This window comes from Drosophila pseudoobscura, chromosome 4 (genome assembly GCF_009870125.1).
Source record: "Drosophila pseudoobscura strain MV-25-SWS-2005 chromosome 4, UCI_Dpse_MV25, whole genome shotgun sequence".
Classification (NCBI taxonomy): Eukaryota; Metazoa; Arthropoda; class Insecta; order Diptera; family Drosophilidae; genus Drosophila; species Drosophila pseudoobscura.
The window spans coordinates 20,525,002-20,540,486 of NC_046681.1; the positions used below are offsets into that span (position 1 = coordinate 20,525,002).

At 45.8% G+C, this 15,485-nt stretch overlaps 2 protein-coding genes across 20 annotated transcripts in view; one reads left to right on the forward strand and one right to left on the reverse strand.

Annotated features, from left to right (window-relative positions):
* The first annotated feature begins 4,792 nt into the window (after positions 1-4,792).
* LOC4817229 (lysosomal Pro-X carboxypeptidase) lies at positions 4,793-6,388 on the forward strand. The gene has a single exon (XM_001356473.4). The coding sequence runs from the start codon at positions 4,880-4,882 to the stop codon at positions 6,302-6,304; it is 1,425 nt and encodes a 474-aa protein (XP_001356509.3). The 5' UTR covers positions 4,793-4,879; the 3' UTR covers positions 6,305-6,388.
* A 598-nt stretch (positions 6,389-6,986) lies between these two features.
* Positions 6,987-15,485, reverse strand: part of Msp300 (Muscle-specific protein 300 kDa) — a 124,732-nt gene continuing 116,233 nt past the window's right edge. For 12 of the 19 annotated variants that reach the window (XM_033380224.1, XM_033380230.1, XM_033380237.1 and 9 more), the window contains 6 exons: positions 11,701-14,666; positions 10,898-10,936; positions 9,937-10,563; positions 9,085-9,226; positions 8,743-8,810; positions 6,987-8,522 (listed from right to left, as the gene is read on the reverse strand). In XM_033380224.1, coding sequence (XP_033236115.1) covers positions 8,282-8,522; positions 8,743-8,810; positions 9,085-9,226; positions 9,937-10,563; positions 10,898-10,936; positions 11,701-14,666 — 4,083 coding nt within the window. In that variant the 3' untranslated portion in view covers positions 6,987-8,281. The remainder of the gene's footprint in view (positions 8,523-8,742; positions 8,811-9,084; positions 9,227-9,936; positions 10,564-10,897; positions 10,937-11,700; positions 14,667-15,485) is intronic. The other 7 variants (XM_033380231.1, XM_033380232.1, XM_033380219.1 and 4 more) reach the window with 3 other exon arrangements.

Genomic DNA, 15,485 nt, shown 5'->3' on the forward strand with positions numbered 1-15,485 from the left:
ATGCACATCCAAATCTTTGGAATGCTATATCTCACACAAATAGGGTCAGATCGGTACAGGACCCACTGTCCCAGGACAGTGGGGATCCTGCCTGTCGACTGCCATCAAAATCTCCATTTCGGAAATGAGGCCGATTTTTGGCAAATTTAATGATGTAACCATCATGATTTTTTGCGAAAATCGTGAAAAAATGGATGTCCTTTTTTCGGATGGCAGCCGACAGGCAGGACTCTCCCGATCACGAAAAGACATGCCGCACTCCAATCGGCTGCCGTATCGCTGAGATATAGAGTGCAGAAAAACCAGTATCTGAAAGATATGCACATCCAAATCTTCGGAATGCTATATCTCACACAAATAGAGCCAGATCGGTACAGGACCCACTGTCCCAGGACAGTGGAGATCCTGCCTGTCGACTGCCATCAAAATCTCCACTTCGGAAATGAGGCCGATTTTTGGCAAATTTAATGATGTAACCATCATGATTTTTTGCGAAAATCGTGAAAAAATGGATGTCCTTTTTTCGGATGGCAGCCGACAGGCAGGACTCTCCCGATCACGAAAAGACATGCCGCACTCCAATCGGCTGCCGTATCGCTGAGATATAGAGTGCAGAAAAACCAGTATCTGAAAGATATGCACATCCAAATCTTCGGAATGCTATATCTCACACAAATAGAGCCAGATCGGTACAGGACCCACTGTCCCAGGACAGTGGAGATCCTGCCTGTCGACTGCCATCAAAATCTCCACTTCGGAAATGAGGCCGATTTTTGGCAAATTTAATGATGTAACCATCATGATTTTTTGCGAAAATCGTGAAAAAATGGATGTCCTTTTTTCGGATGGCAGTCGACAGGCAGGACTCTCCTGATCAGAAAAAGACATGCCACGCACCGATCGGCTGCCGTATCGCTGAGATATAGAGTGCAGAAAAACCAGTATCTGAAAGATATGCACATCCAAATCTTCGGAATGCTATATCTCACACAAATAGGGTCAGATCAGTGCAAGACCCACTGTCCCAGGACAGTGGGGATCCTGCCTGTCGACTGCCATCAAAATCTCCACTTCGAAAATGAGGCCGATTTTTGGCAAATTTAATGATGTAACCATCATGATTTTTTGCGAAAATCGTGAAAAAATGGATGTCCTTTTTTCGGATGGCAGCCGACAGGCAGGACTCTCCCGATCACGAAAAGACATGCCGCACTCCAATCGGCTGCCGTATCGCTGAGATATAGAGTGCAGAAAAACCAGTATCTGAAAGATATGCACATCCAAATCTTCGGAATGCTATATCTCACACAAATAGAGCCAGATCGGTACAGGACCCACTGTCCCAGGACAGTGGAGATCCTGCCTGTCGACTGCCATCAAAATCTCCACTTCGGAAATGAGGCCGATTTTTGGCAAATTTAATGATGTAACCATCATGATTTTTTGCGAAAATCGTGAAAAAATGGATGTCCTTTTTTCGGATGGCAGTCGACAGGCAGGACTCTCCTGATCAGAAAAAGACATGCCGCACTCCAATCGGCTGCCGTATCGCTGAGATATAGAGTGCAGAAAAACCAGTATCTGAAAGATATGCACATCCAAATCTTTGGAATGCTATATCTCACACAAATAGAGCCAGATCGGAGCCCAGGACAGTGGGGATCCTGCCTGTCGACTGCCATCAAAATCTCCACTTCGGAAATTATGCCGATTTTTGGCAAATTTAATGATGTAACCATCATGATTTTTTGCGAAAATCGTGAAAAACTAGATGTCCCTTTTTTGGATGGCAGTCGACAGGCAGGACTCTCCTGATCAGAAAAAGACATGCCGCACTCCAATCGGCTGCCGTATCGCTGAGATATAGAGTGCAGAAAAACCAGTATCTCAAAGATATGCACATCCAAATCTTTGGAATGCTATATCTCACACAAATAGAGCCAGATCGGTACAGGACCCACTGTCCCAGGACAGTGGGGATCCTGCCTGTCGACTGCCATCAAAATCTCCACTTCGGAAATTATGCCGATTTTTGGCAAATTTAATGATGTAACCATCATGATTTTTTGCGAAAATCGTGAAAAAATGGATGTCCTTTTTTCGGATGGCAGCCGACAGGCAGGACTCTCCTGATCAGAAAAAGACATGCCGCACTCCAATCGGCTGCCGTATCGCTGAGATATAGAGTGCAGAAAAACCAGTATCTGAAAGATATGCACATCCAAATCTTTGGAATGCTATATCTCACACAAATAGAGCCAGATCGGAGCCCAGGACAGTGGGGATCCTGCCTGTCGACTGCCATCAAAATCTCCACTTCGGAAATTATGCCGATTTTTGGCAAATTTAATGATGTAACCATCATGATTTTTTGCGAAAATCGTGAAAAAATGGATGTCCTTTTTTCGGATGGCAGCCGACAGGCAGGACTCTCCCGATCACGAAAAGACATGCCGCACTCCAATCGGCTGCCGTATCGCTGAGATATAGAGTGCAGAAAAACCAGTATCTGAAAGATATGCACATCCAAATCTTCGGAATGCTATATCTCACACAAATAGAGCCAGATCGGTACAGGACCCACTGTCCCAGGACAGTGGAGATCCTGCCTGTCGACTGCCATCAAAATCTCCACTTCGGAAATGAGGCCGATTTTTGGCAAATTTAATGATGTAACCATCATGATTTTTTGCGAAAATCGTGAAAAAATGGATGTCCTTTTTTCGGATGGCAGTCGACAGGCAGGACTCTCCTGATCAGAAAAAGACATGCCGCACTCCAATCGGCTGCCGTATCGCTGAGATATAGAGTGCAGAAAAACCAGTATCTGAAAGATATGCACATCCAAATCTTTGGAATGCTATATCTCACACAAATAGAGCCAGATCGGAGCCCAGGACAGTGGGGATCCTGCCTGTCGACTGCCATCAAAATCTCCACTTCGGAAATTATGCCGATTTTTGGCAAATTTAATGATGTAACCATCATGATTTTTTGCGAAAATCGTGAAAAAATGGATGTCCTTTTTTCGGATGGCAGTCGACAGGCAGGACTCTCCTGATCAGAAAAAGACATGCCACGCACCGATCGGCTGCCGTATCGCTGAGATATAGAGTGCAGAAAAACCAGTATCTGAAAGATATGCACATCCAAATCTTCGGAATGCTATATCTCACACAAATAGGGTCAGATCAGTGCAAGACCCACTGTCCCAGGACAGTGGGGATCCTGCCTGTCGACTGCCATCAAAATCTCCACTTCGAAAATGAGGCCGATTTTTGGCAAATTTAATGATGTAACCATCATGATTTTTTGCGAAAATCGTGAAAAAATGGATGTCCTTTTTTCGGATGGCAGCCGACAGGCAGGACTCTCCCGATCACGAAAAGACATGCCGCACTCCAATCGGCTGCCGTATCGCTGAGATATAGAGTGCAGAAAAACCAGTATCTGAAAGATATGCACATCCAAATCTTCGGAATGCTATATCTCACACAAATAGAGCCAGATCGGTACAGGACCCACTGTCCCAGGACAGTGGAGATCCTGCCTGTCGACTGCCATCAAAATCTCCACTTCGGAAATGAGGCCGATTTTTGGCAAATTTAATGATGTAACCATCATGATTTTTTGCGAAAATCGTGAAAAAATGGATGTCCCTTTTTCGGATGGCAGTCGACAGACAGGACTCTCCCGATCACGAAAAGACATGCCGCACTCCAATCGGCTGCCGTAAGTTAGCATTATTCAACGGAATATAAAAATTCAACAATTTGAAGGTTTTTTTGTTTGACCTTTTTTTGGCAAGATTCATTAACAGCAAGTATTTAAAATAAGCCAGTTAATTAGAAAAATTATTCATGAATCGTATAAAATTATGTGGGCATGGCTAAATGTGCTATATAGCTGGGAATATTCTACGGAAGATCAAAAACGAGGAATATGCTACATTTTTGGTATTTTTTTTAGTGAGACCGTATACTTTATTTGGACTTGCTTTTTTTTGGACCTGCTCTCTATTTTGTGGTGGGAAATTTTCTCAAATTGATGGAATTTTTCCGGGATACAATGTCCCTTTTCAGCTCAATCATGTCCCTACATTCCATACTCACTTACGTTTTCTTACGTTTTATGTTGCTGGCAACATTCACTTTATATGGGCCAGACTCATGTGCCGTGAAATCGAGCAGCATTGTCCCTCAACATTGCGCGGATTGAGCAACATTTTGCATACCCTGGTAAATGGATATTATAGAACTGAGAGATTGTTTGTCATCTAATGCACCAATAAAGGCCAAAACTATTCAGTCTCTGTTGAAAAGGAATTTCAACGATATTTTGAAGGTTGTGGTCTTCTTACTGAAACCAAATATGGGTATCGGGACAAGATATATTTTTCTATATTAATTACGCTTAAAAACATAGTTATACCTATGCATAAACCACGGTTGACGTGACATTTCATACTTACTTACGTTACATTCCATACTGACTTACGTTGCCACTGTTTTTTTGTTGACCTTTTTTGTTAAAACCTTGCTGCAGTCAAAATACAATAATTGGGAGTACTAAAAACTAGCCAATCTTGTAGAAAATTTATTCATTAATGGCCTAAAATTATGTGGGCAGAGCTAATGGTTTTAGTTAGGCAGCATTCTTCAACGGAATAAAGAAATTGAGCAATTGGAACGATTTTTCTCTTACGTTTTATTACGTTTTTATATACTATAAGTACAATAAAAGAGAGTACTTAAATTGCTTTATTGAACCATATGAGTATATGTATCAATCGACATCCCGGCTTGGAGATAACGAACGAAAATAAATTGCTTTATTGAACAGTCTCCAGTGCGTCATTTCACTGTGTACTGTTACCGAGATGATCGGTTCAATTGGAGCTGCTGCGGCAGCAATTTGTGTAGTTTTATGCACTGTTGCTTTTCAAGTGGGAGCTGGCGCGGCTGAGGTCAAGTTCAAGTACGAAATCAAGGAGTTCCAAGTGCCGCTGGATCATTTCAGCTTTCTGAGCAATGCCACCTTCAACATTCGGTACCTGTACAACGATTCCTTTGTGGACAAGAAGAATGCGCGTACCCCGATCTTCTTTTACACGGGCAATGAGGGCGACATCGAGCTGTTTGCGCAGAACACGGGCTTCATGTGGGAGCTAGCTGAGAAGCAGCGGGCCCTACTCATTTTTGCGGAACATCGCTATTATGGAAAATCACTGCCATTCGGCGCCTCAACCTTCAACGCCAGCATGCCGGATCACTTGGCCTACTTTACGGTGGAGCAGACGCTGGAGGATTACGCAATGTTGATCACCTTCCTACGCAACGATCTTCCGCTTCCGGTGGTGGCCTTTGGAGGCTCTTATGGCGGCATGCTGGCGGCCTGGTTCCGCATGAAGTATCCGCACCTTGTGGCCGGAGCATTAGCTGCGTCGGCACCCATTCTCCAGTTTCCTGGCATAACCGACTGTGATATATTCTACAGGATCGTAACATCGGTTTTTCAGAATGCCTATAATTCCAATTGTACGACCAACATTGGCCGATCGTGGAAGACTTTTGAGACGCTGGGTGGCACCGAGGCAGGAAAGAAACAAATCTCCGATGCTTTCAATCTGTGCCATCCTATCAAGAACGATGCAGACCTGAAGAATTTCCTGGATTACATAGAGGAGGTCTACGGGAATCTGGCTATGGTCAACTATCCGTACAACAGCAGTTTCCTGGCACCGCTACCGGCATATCCAGTGCGACAGGTCTGCTTTTATCTTAAGGATCTGCACCAGAGCGATGCCGATCTGCTGCATGCCATGGCCAGTGCCCTTGCTGTCTACACAAACTACACTGGCTCTGTCAAATGCCTGGACACTTCTGTCAACTCAAATGCTGACGATTCCGGCTGGAATGTACAGACATGCAACCAGATGGTCATGCCATTCTGCTCCAACAGCACCGACTCTATGTTCCGTCCATCGAGCTGGAACTTTAAGGAATTTTCCGACAAGTGCTACAAGGACTACCGTCTAACACCCAAGCCATACGACATAATCCTACGTTATGGGGGCAGGAATATTGAGACGGCCACCAATATCATTTTTAGCAACGGCTTGCTGGACCCATGGAGTGGTGGCGGTGTTTTGCAAGCCCCAAATAATAAGGTGGATATTATTATTTTGCCGGAGGGCGCACATCACTTGGACTTGCGAAACAGCAACCCAGCAGATCCTCCGTCGGTGCGCGATGCGCGCAATAAGGAAGCTTCTATAATAGCCCGATGGATACACGAGTTCTAATTTTGAAATAATGGGTCAATTCCTGCCCGCCCAGAGTTTAGCCCTATTCGAACAAGCAATACAAAGCCATTATAATCAACCCTACACAAATATGTATCTTAATATGGATTTTATAAATAAATATTATATTATTTTAAAATTCAGTTCTTAAACTCATTTAAAGACTCTATGAACTTGAACTAGCGCTCGTTTTTGATTACAAACTGACCTGCCGTCTGTTCGTGATGCCCGCGATAAGGAAGCACCTATCTATTATCAATATGGATTTTATACACCATTCAAAAAAATTTTTTTTTTAATTTTCTTTAATAATCATAATGCATATAAAGGTACAGTTGTTCACAAGAAAGGAAATCTTAAAATGCTACATAAATTATATAAATTTGATAACGTTTCATTGTTAACCAGATAGAAGCAGCGAAATACACAAATTTAACATTTAAATCAACCTAATTAAATACATAATAAATCGTATATGTCTAATAAATAAATGTATGTATTTACTCAATAATTGCTCAAGCGTTAAATAATAAAAAAATATATTTAATAAACAAGTTGATAAGTATAAGGCAAATAGAATTAGGTATTTATCAAAAAATATTAACAACAAAATGTTTTCTTTTTTACTGGATGGACTTTACGCCATTTCTATATGCAATTTGCATTTTTCCGTTTTTTTTTTTTTTGTTTTATTTAGTTTTTAATTTCAATTTTTGTATACGCATTTTACAGTTTTTTCTTTATATAGAAAAATTTGTTGGTTGGCTTAGCACCGGCATAGGACACTTACTTCGTTTTTGTTCAATGCTCGTGATGCGCACGCTCCTCTCCATCAAAGTGCAACCACCATCGGAGTCATGTCTATGGTTTTAATTTTGGAAATGAGTATCAGGAATGCATGAAAATGTCTTCTAGTTTTCGCTGCTGCTTTGTTGGTGTTTAAGGATTGGAACTGCACTGTGCTCCTGTGGCTGGTGCACTTCAAGCAGTTCAGTTGTCCTCTAACCAGGGCCGTGGGAGAGAGCTTGGCCGTTTGGTAAAGAGTATCCTTGGGCAACGACAACTGTCAGTGGGCCAGGGTCTATTCAAAGGCCAATGGTATAGGGTCAGCCGCGGCGTCTTGTAATTTGGGAGAAAAACGCTTAGCTGATCCCAAGCATTGGTCTTTGAATAGCTTTCCCAGGCATTTGGTCTATGTGGGTCATGATTTGTCTTGGGATTTTGTTAACTTTCGTAGCCGATGGATAGCCAACAGCAGCGGCTTGTGGCCATGATAATGCAAAAATGTTCCACGAGATTCGCGATACCGTGTTTTCACAAGCCGCTGGCTGCTGCAACTGCTCTTTAAATGAAGGGAGCGTGCACTTATGAGTAAAATTTTCGTGTGCGTATTTTGATTTCGTTTTAGCTTAGGTATTTTATATACAAAATGTTGGGTTCTCTATAGTTCTGGGATCATATATATATATGTCTATATATGAATATATAAATTGTTTGCTGTGCAAATATATATGTATGTATAATGTATATATCGTTTTACAAAAGTGTTTCGTTACTTTGTCGTTAGTTTGAATATAGTTTCTTTCTTTCTATCTTTCAATCATTCTTTCATGTGTTGTGTTTCTTTATGCTCGTCGAGTCTAGGGTTGTTTTTGTTTTGGGGGTATACGAGTAGGTTTGATTTAATCATTATGTACAGTACAGATACAGATTTGTATTTTAATTTGAATTCAATGCCTCTAGCTATATAAACATACTAAACGGTTAAATACAATAACTGTTGGAAAGTAAAATTTACATAATCCAAATATTTTGAAACAGGAAATTTCTTATAAAAGGCATCGTTATGTTATAGTCTGAATTTGTTTTCATTATTAAGGGCGTTAGTTAGTCTGTTAAATTTGTTTCTTGCACTAATCCAATTGCAACTCGACAGCTTTGGTTTCGATTTTTGATTTGCGTTTGACAGTTAGGGGTTTACGTTGGCGGCGGTCCATGGGGATACGACAGCATAGGTTCCAGACTCCGGGCAAATGTGTTGGAGAACATGCACGTATAGTCCTCACCGTGGGGCACCAGAGTTGCCACACCTAAAAGCAACAGCATGAGCGCCTGTATGGGCAGGGAGGCACGGGCAACGCGGCCTAGGAAGCGAGCACCGCGTGCCAGAACCGTGGTATTGATGACATCGCCATCGACAGCATCGCCATCGGTGTTGCTATAATAGGGGGTAGTCGAGATATACATTAGTTATGGCCCATTCAAATCACACACACATTTAACAATGACAAAAATCATGCAAGAATGGACTGACTAAGCATGTGCCCATATACAGTGGGGACAATGTAAGAGGTGCACATGTTGCTCAAAATCAAATTGATCTAATTTAATCTACGATGCATTCTGAACCGAAAAATTATACTTCTATCGATATTTACTTTGCATTTTCTGTGTTTGGTGCGGCGGCCTGCATAGAAGAGGTTGATAATGTAGTATTATCCAAAAGCTAGATATGCCATAATGGAAAAGAAAGGAAATAAAATAAATTAAAAATAATATAAATCATAATCAATTTTGTTTCAATTTTTGTTTCAGTGGGTCTCCATTTATAGTACACTTGTCATTCAATTTTGGACTGCCAATTGGTTTCACTTACTTTACTTTTGGTGCGCTTACAAATCAACAAATAAAAAACAGAGTTTCTTTTTTCTTTTTTTTAAGGACAATTCAAGTTCTTGAACGGGAACCACTTTAGGGCTTGGAATTGGACTGGGACTTACCTCACTCGACAACATGTGTAGCGGCACACCAAGATTGTCGCCCTCGTAGCCGAGCACTGCGCCCAGCTTGACGATGTAGATGCCGGAGAGGCGACGCAGGGATTGCAGACGCAGACGGAGATCGGTCAATCTGGAAAGGGTTCTAGAACATTTAAAACATTTGCCAACGGCTCTTGGGGTGTATGTTCGGATGAAGGGTTAGAATGGGCGGACGAAAGAATTTTGAGTACCAAAAATAACACAAAAAAATAAATATATGTATACGCAACAAAAACAGCAAACACAAAATGTTCTTTATAGGCAAAACAAAAGTTTGGATACGATTTGATACTGATTGTTTTTTGTAGACTAAACAAAAAATGAAAAATTATCATTTCTACTAGGCGGAGTAGTGTCCCCCGATCGAGGGACATTGAAAGTGCAGAGATGTGCCGAAAGTTGAGATAGTTTTTAGTATAATTTAGTTGGAATAATGTTGATAATATTTGTACAGGAATTGGTGTTCCAAAAGAGGTTTGATTTGTTGGTGGAGAATGTAAAAAAAGCATTAAAGGCCGATATCTTTAGAAATTTGAATGGAATAAGCACATGGAGTAGGAAGAGGTAGGAAAGATCTAACTAATAGAATTCTATTAGAAGTAAATTACTTATTTTAAGATTATCATATTGAAAAACCCATTAATTCTACAAAAAATAAAAAACAAAAATCCACAAAAATAAACTAACGAAAGTTCTATAGCCCATCCATTTTTATTTAAACCTAACTCCTAAAATCTTAGGCATTCCTAAGCTCAAGCGGCACCTACGAATCGTTTCGTTCCGCCCTCGGAACTGGCACCTGGGAGACCTTACCTTTCATAGGTATGTTGGGACTGTTCCTCAGAGCCTTCGACAGAGCGCAGTAGCTGATCGGCGGCATCCTGTAGACTCACGACACGCGGCTCACAGCGCTCCAATTCGGCACGCAGATCCTTGAATTTCTTGAATTTGGTTTCAAGGACAGAACGCTCCTCGGTGAGATCCACGGGCTCGGAGGCCTTGATGTTCTGCTCGGTTCGCTGCAGCCAATCGACCAGCTCATCGATGGTCTGATGGAACTCACTGTTGCCCATGAGGGCGGTCTGGAGAAGAGCCTGCCATTTGGTGGCATTGATGCAGACATTGTTCCAGCGCTCGTTATCCGCCTCGAGGCGCGAGCGTAGCTGGCGGGCCTTCTCAGTGTCCAGGGTATGGGTGGCCAGATGATCACCGACCACATTCAGCGACGAGATGATCGACTTGTGACTCTCCAGATCCAGCAGGAACTCGCGATGATCCTGTGTCACATCCTCCAGCAGTTCAATGTTGGACGGTGGGGTCGATTGAGCCTTTTGGGTGCTCTCGGCGAACTGCAGCCACTGCTCCAGGCGCCACAGATCGTTGTCGATCTGCTGCCAGTTGCGTTGCGTGCAGAGCGGACACGTTAGACGGCCGACCTCGCTAAGGAAGACAAAAAGAAAAAGATATCAGTATTTGAATTCAGCAGATGAGTACGATCTAATTGTTAGCACAAGCTGGGCCATATCAAAATAGCTTTAATTTGGCTTTAAGCAGCTGCCGCTTGAGTATCATAGTTCTCCCACTTTTGCTGTGCTCCACCTTGGAGTCTGGCAGTCATTTGGGTAGCATCTGCCAGCTTTTGTCTAGTGGAGACCCTGTCCCAACACACGCAGAACACGGGAGTGGAGACACAGCAGGAGGTTGAACAACAATTGAGGGACAGGCAGGCGGGCAGGTACATATGTATTTATGTAGGTATTTAGCGAACACTTACTGTATGCAGTTGTACTTGTAGGACGCAGGTAGTAGGCACCTGGTATCATGGCATCATGAATGCGCACGTTCGTTCAAGTTAAGCGTTTTTAGGGTGGGATGTTTTATAGAGTGTTTAGGCGTGTCGCGTGTTTGTGTGTAGTATGTGGGTGTGTGACAGAAGTAGGCAACAGCGAGAGATGGAAAGCAATAAAACATTTTGTTAGTCAAAAAACCACAACCAAACACCAATAACAGATAGATCGACCAATATCAAAGAACTTGCAAAACCAAAGGATTCATTTTGGGATTTAAAGAACAAAAGAAAAACAAAAACACAATTAGGGAAACTCGAGTCGAGATTCAATACTATTCTCCCTCGGGCATCAAAGTGCCGTGTCATGTGGAAATTGAATGGCTTACATATAGTTATTATATTAATCCCTAGCTAACTATATCTATAACGGAACTTTAAGTACTTTAAGACTACTGTAGACAAACACAAGTCATCTGTTTTAGTATGATCCACTAGACAGGATGCCGTTTGTCTCTCGAAAACAAGTTGCTTTGGGAGCAGTTGAGACACAGAGCAAATAATGGTTATACAATATGCCACTTTCACTCCACAATTATGTTTTTGTTAACTATAATTCACGGATGCATTCATCTGGAATAGACACGGAACAAACGAAGCAAACTCCCCCACAAAATTAGAAAGCACACAAAAAGAACACAAGCGATAACTATCAGGAATCTAAGGCTTTGCAAGTCTTCAGTAAACGTACATCTAAGAAAGGATATATTTGGGATATGGGTGATGCTTACCTTGCATTTTGATCGTGCTGCTGTCGCGCCTTCCACTGCGATTGCAGTGTGTCAAAGCGCAACGTGAGCTCTGAGACAGTTTCCGACTGGGCGGCCTGGTTGTCGGCCTGGCATTCGGTTAGGAGCAGATTGCTGAGATGCTTGACTAGTTCCGTGGAGGACTGGGCATTGCCCAGCAGCTTGGCTATTTTCTGGGGTCCCGGCTTGCGCGTCTTGTCCACAATCGTGCGCTGCAGCTCGTCCAGATTGTTCTGGCACTCGGCAATGGCCGTCTGCAGCTCCATGATGTACGCATCCTTGGCAGTGATGGAGGTCTCGCGATGCATCTGCTGGGCCTGGCGTATCTTCCGTTGCGACAGCGTGTTCACCTGAACGGCTGCATTGGCCGCCTCGTTGACTGCTCCGGCAGCACTTTGTGCCGCTCTGGCCAGCCAACTGGTCTTCAGGGTGACGATCCGCGTCTGAACCGTCTGCCAGAGTGTGGTGTAGACTGTCATCAGTTCGAGCATCTGCTTCAGTTGCGGCTGCTGCTGCTTGGGTCGTGATTTGGCCTCTTGTGCCAAGGCATCCGCTTGCTGGACATGCTTTTGGGCATCTTGTAGCTTGCGCTCCAGGCTCTCCAAACGCTGCAGCACCGCCTTGGGCTCTGCCCTGCCGTTCTGTTGATCCTCGGCTGTTGCGCTGGGCAGTTGCTCTAGGGCCTTCTGAATGGCCGTCAGGGATTGAGTGGCCTCCTGCTGGGCGGTATGGAATTCTCGCAGCACCTTTGCATCCTTGTCGATGGCATCGAGCAGGGCATGACACCGGGGCGTCAGTTGGCGCCACTTGCTCAGCATCACCTTGGTGGGGAGCGTGAGTTTCTGTATGTTCTCGGGCTCCACACCAGTGCCCATCGTCAGCTTGGCGTAGGTCTGCTCCAGATGCCGCAGATTCACCGACTGGCTGTCGAGTTCATCGAGCTTGGAGCGTAGCTCCTTCTGGCGCTCCTCCAGCTTCTGCTTGCCGCTGGACTTGTGGTCACGTTCGTAGCCCGCCAGCTGGGTCTCCTGCTTGCCCAGCCAGTTCTTGTGCTCGGCTGTCTGTTTGATCAGACTCTGCAGGAGATTCCAGATGCTGAGGATGCGCTGCTTACGCTCCGCGGACTGGCTGCACACGTTCTTCCAGCGCAGCTCCAGATTCTGGGCGGAGGAGGCCAGGCCGGAGGTGTTCACCTGAGTGCGCCAGCTGTCAGCATCGTTCAACAGCATCTCGACGAGATTCAGGACCTCGCCGACATTGCTGCTGTGGTGCTCGATGGATCGCTGGATTTGCTCGTGCTCCTTCAGCTTGGCCTCGATCACGTTCGGGGTGTAGCTCTCGAAGCTGAGGGGTTTGTCCAGCTGCGACTCCACTTCGAAAAGCCAGGCACGGATGAGGGCTATCCTCTCCTCCAGTCGCAGCAGCGTCATCTTAAGCTCCCCGATCTTCGTGGCTCGCTGCTTGCACAGGTACTTGAGTCGTTGCCAGCGATCGATGAGGGAATCGCTCTGCTGCTGTACCTGAGCCCGAACCTCAGGCTCCTCGGCGTACAGCGTGAGCAGCTCCCGACTGGTGGACAGCAGCCATTCGCGCTCCTTGTCGCGCAGCTGCAGCTCTGCGTTGACTTGCTGCTCCAGCTGCTTGGCTGCCTGCTCTGGGTTGGCCATGGCAGAGACATCGGCATCGCGCTCGACGCGCTGCTCGAGACGCTGCAGCCACTGGGAGATGCGTCCGTAGCGAATCTGGTAGTTGGATTGCAGGGACAGGCGCTCGTCGATGCTGTTGATGAGGCTCGCCAGCTGGTAGTCGAGGTCCGCGTGTTGTTGCCACAACAGCCAGTTGCGCTGACGGATCGTCTTCATGTCGTGCGGGCTCACGCACTCCTTTAGCTCCTCCTGGGTGACCATCAGGCTCTCCAGCGCCGGAACCTGTGCTCCCAACTGGACACGCTGTGCGCGCAGGGCTTGCAGCAGCTGTTCAATGGCCGCCGGCTGGGTGGGCAGTGGTTCGCTGCTGCTGTCCAGCAGTTTCTGGGCTGCTCCAAACTCTTTTTGGAGCTGCAGGACACGCTGCTCGTAGGTCTCCGAGAGCTGGCTGATGCGGTGCAGGAATCCCTGCCATGTCTCGAGGGCGGCACGCAGATTGTTAATCCGCTGCCCGATGCTAGCCTGCTCCATGCGCATGGCTGTGGCCAGGGCCTCGTCGCAGTGACGGGACAGCTGTTGCTGCTGCTCCTGCAGGGACTTGCTCTGCTGCTCGCCCTGGTCCAGCTGCTGGAGCAGACCGTCCAGGCGGCTCTTGAGGTGCGGCACCCGCTTGAGGTGGATGTAGCGCAGCTGGAGATTGTTGCGCTCCGCCTCGCGCTGTCGCAGCCAGTCGAGCAGGGCCGCCAGCTGCTGGCGGTAGGCGTTCCAGCCGCTCACACGACGCTCCAGTTCCCCGTTGCGTTGCATGATCCGCGACAGCGTTTCGTTGTGCAGATTGGTCAGCGCCTTGTATTGCTCGGAGAGCTCCGACTCGAGTGGCGTCTCCGCGAGCACGCTCTGCTGCGAGATGAGCAGGTTCTGGTGGATGGCGCACAGCTGCTGCTGCTCTCGCAGACTGCTGTAGTCCTCGGGTATGGCACAGGAGAGGAAGGACTGGACATGCTGCAGATACTGACGCCACAGGCGCAGTGCCTCCGAGCTGTTCTGGCTGCGGGCCAGCCGCGTCGACAGGCGATGGTACTCCTGGAACGTGTCCTGGAATATCTTCTGCCACAGGGCCAGCACCTCCAGTATCCCATCATCGGCACCAGTTGCGGGCGCCACTTCATTGCTTTGCTGATGGCGTTCACGCAGCTGCCGCAGCTGCTCCTCCGTGCGGGCCAGCGTCTGTAGATGGGCACGCAGGGCGGCCAGCTGCTCCTCGCTTTCCCTGGGCGTTTGCGGTGCATCACGTGATATGTCCTTCAATATGGAAAATGAAAGAGATACATTAATATATTTACATTGCTGGTCAGTTGTTTGTGCATCGCTAATTGGTCTGACCCTAATATGGGCTGCACTCCGATGTCTCCAGTTACCACTGGCTGGCTGGCTCCACTGCTGCATGGCTTCGCCTCAAACAATGAAACATTGACAGCCCGTCGCAACTCTTTCTGCCACCGACTGGCAATGACCTCATGCTAACGACACGCGCTCTCTGTTTCTGCCTCTGTTTTGCCTTTGGCTCTGCCTCTGCTTCTGCCCAACTTCAATTGTCTCGAGGTGCAGTGGGAGGCGGCGGCGGCGTGCTCTAAACTGGTTGTGGGGTGGGACACGCGCACAGGTGCAACTAACGAAAATGGGTGCACCGTGGTGCAAAAGGTACTTGCAAATGGGGCTACTACCTGCACTAAACCCTAAAGACCAACATTTTGCTGTCCATATTAGAAATGTTTAAAACCCTTTACCAGACATATTGGTATAAACAATAACAATTAAGGATATTGATCTTCAGAAATAGTTGATGGAACTGCCTCAACATTAGCTAACAATATTATGGTTTACTGAAAGTCTCAACAGCCACTTAGCCATTCTAATAGTCCCTTAAGCAATTTACATTTCATCGAAAGTAAGATTTTTAGTCATCGAATTTTTTAATCATTGTGGTAGCCTACGATAAATCCTATGCTACAATCAACAGCTATAGCCAGAGTCACAAGGCCTTCAAAAGAAATATATGTATAATACAGGGCGATTTCCTAAAAATCATTTAAATGTCAGCAAGGCCTTCCTGTAACTGGC

Coding starts and splice junctions, on each gene's coding strand:
- LOC4817229 (XM_001356473.4), top strand. CDS start 4,880: ATGATCGGTTCAATTGGAGCTGCTGCGGCAGCAATTTGTGTAGTTTTA.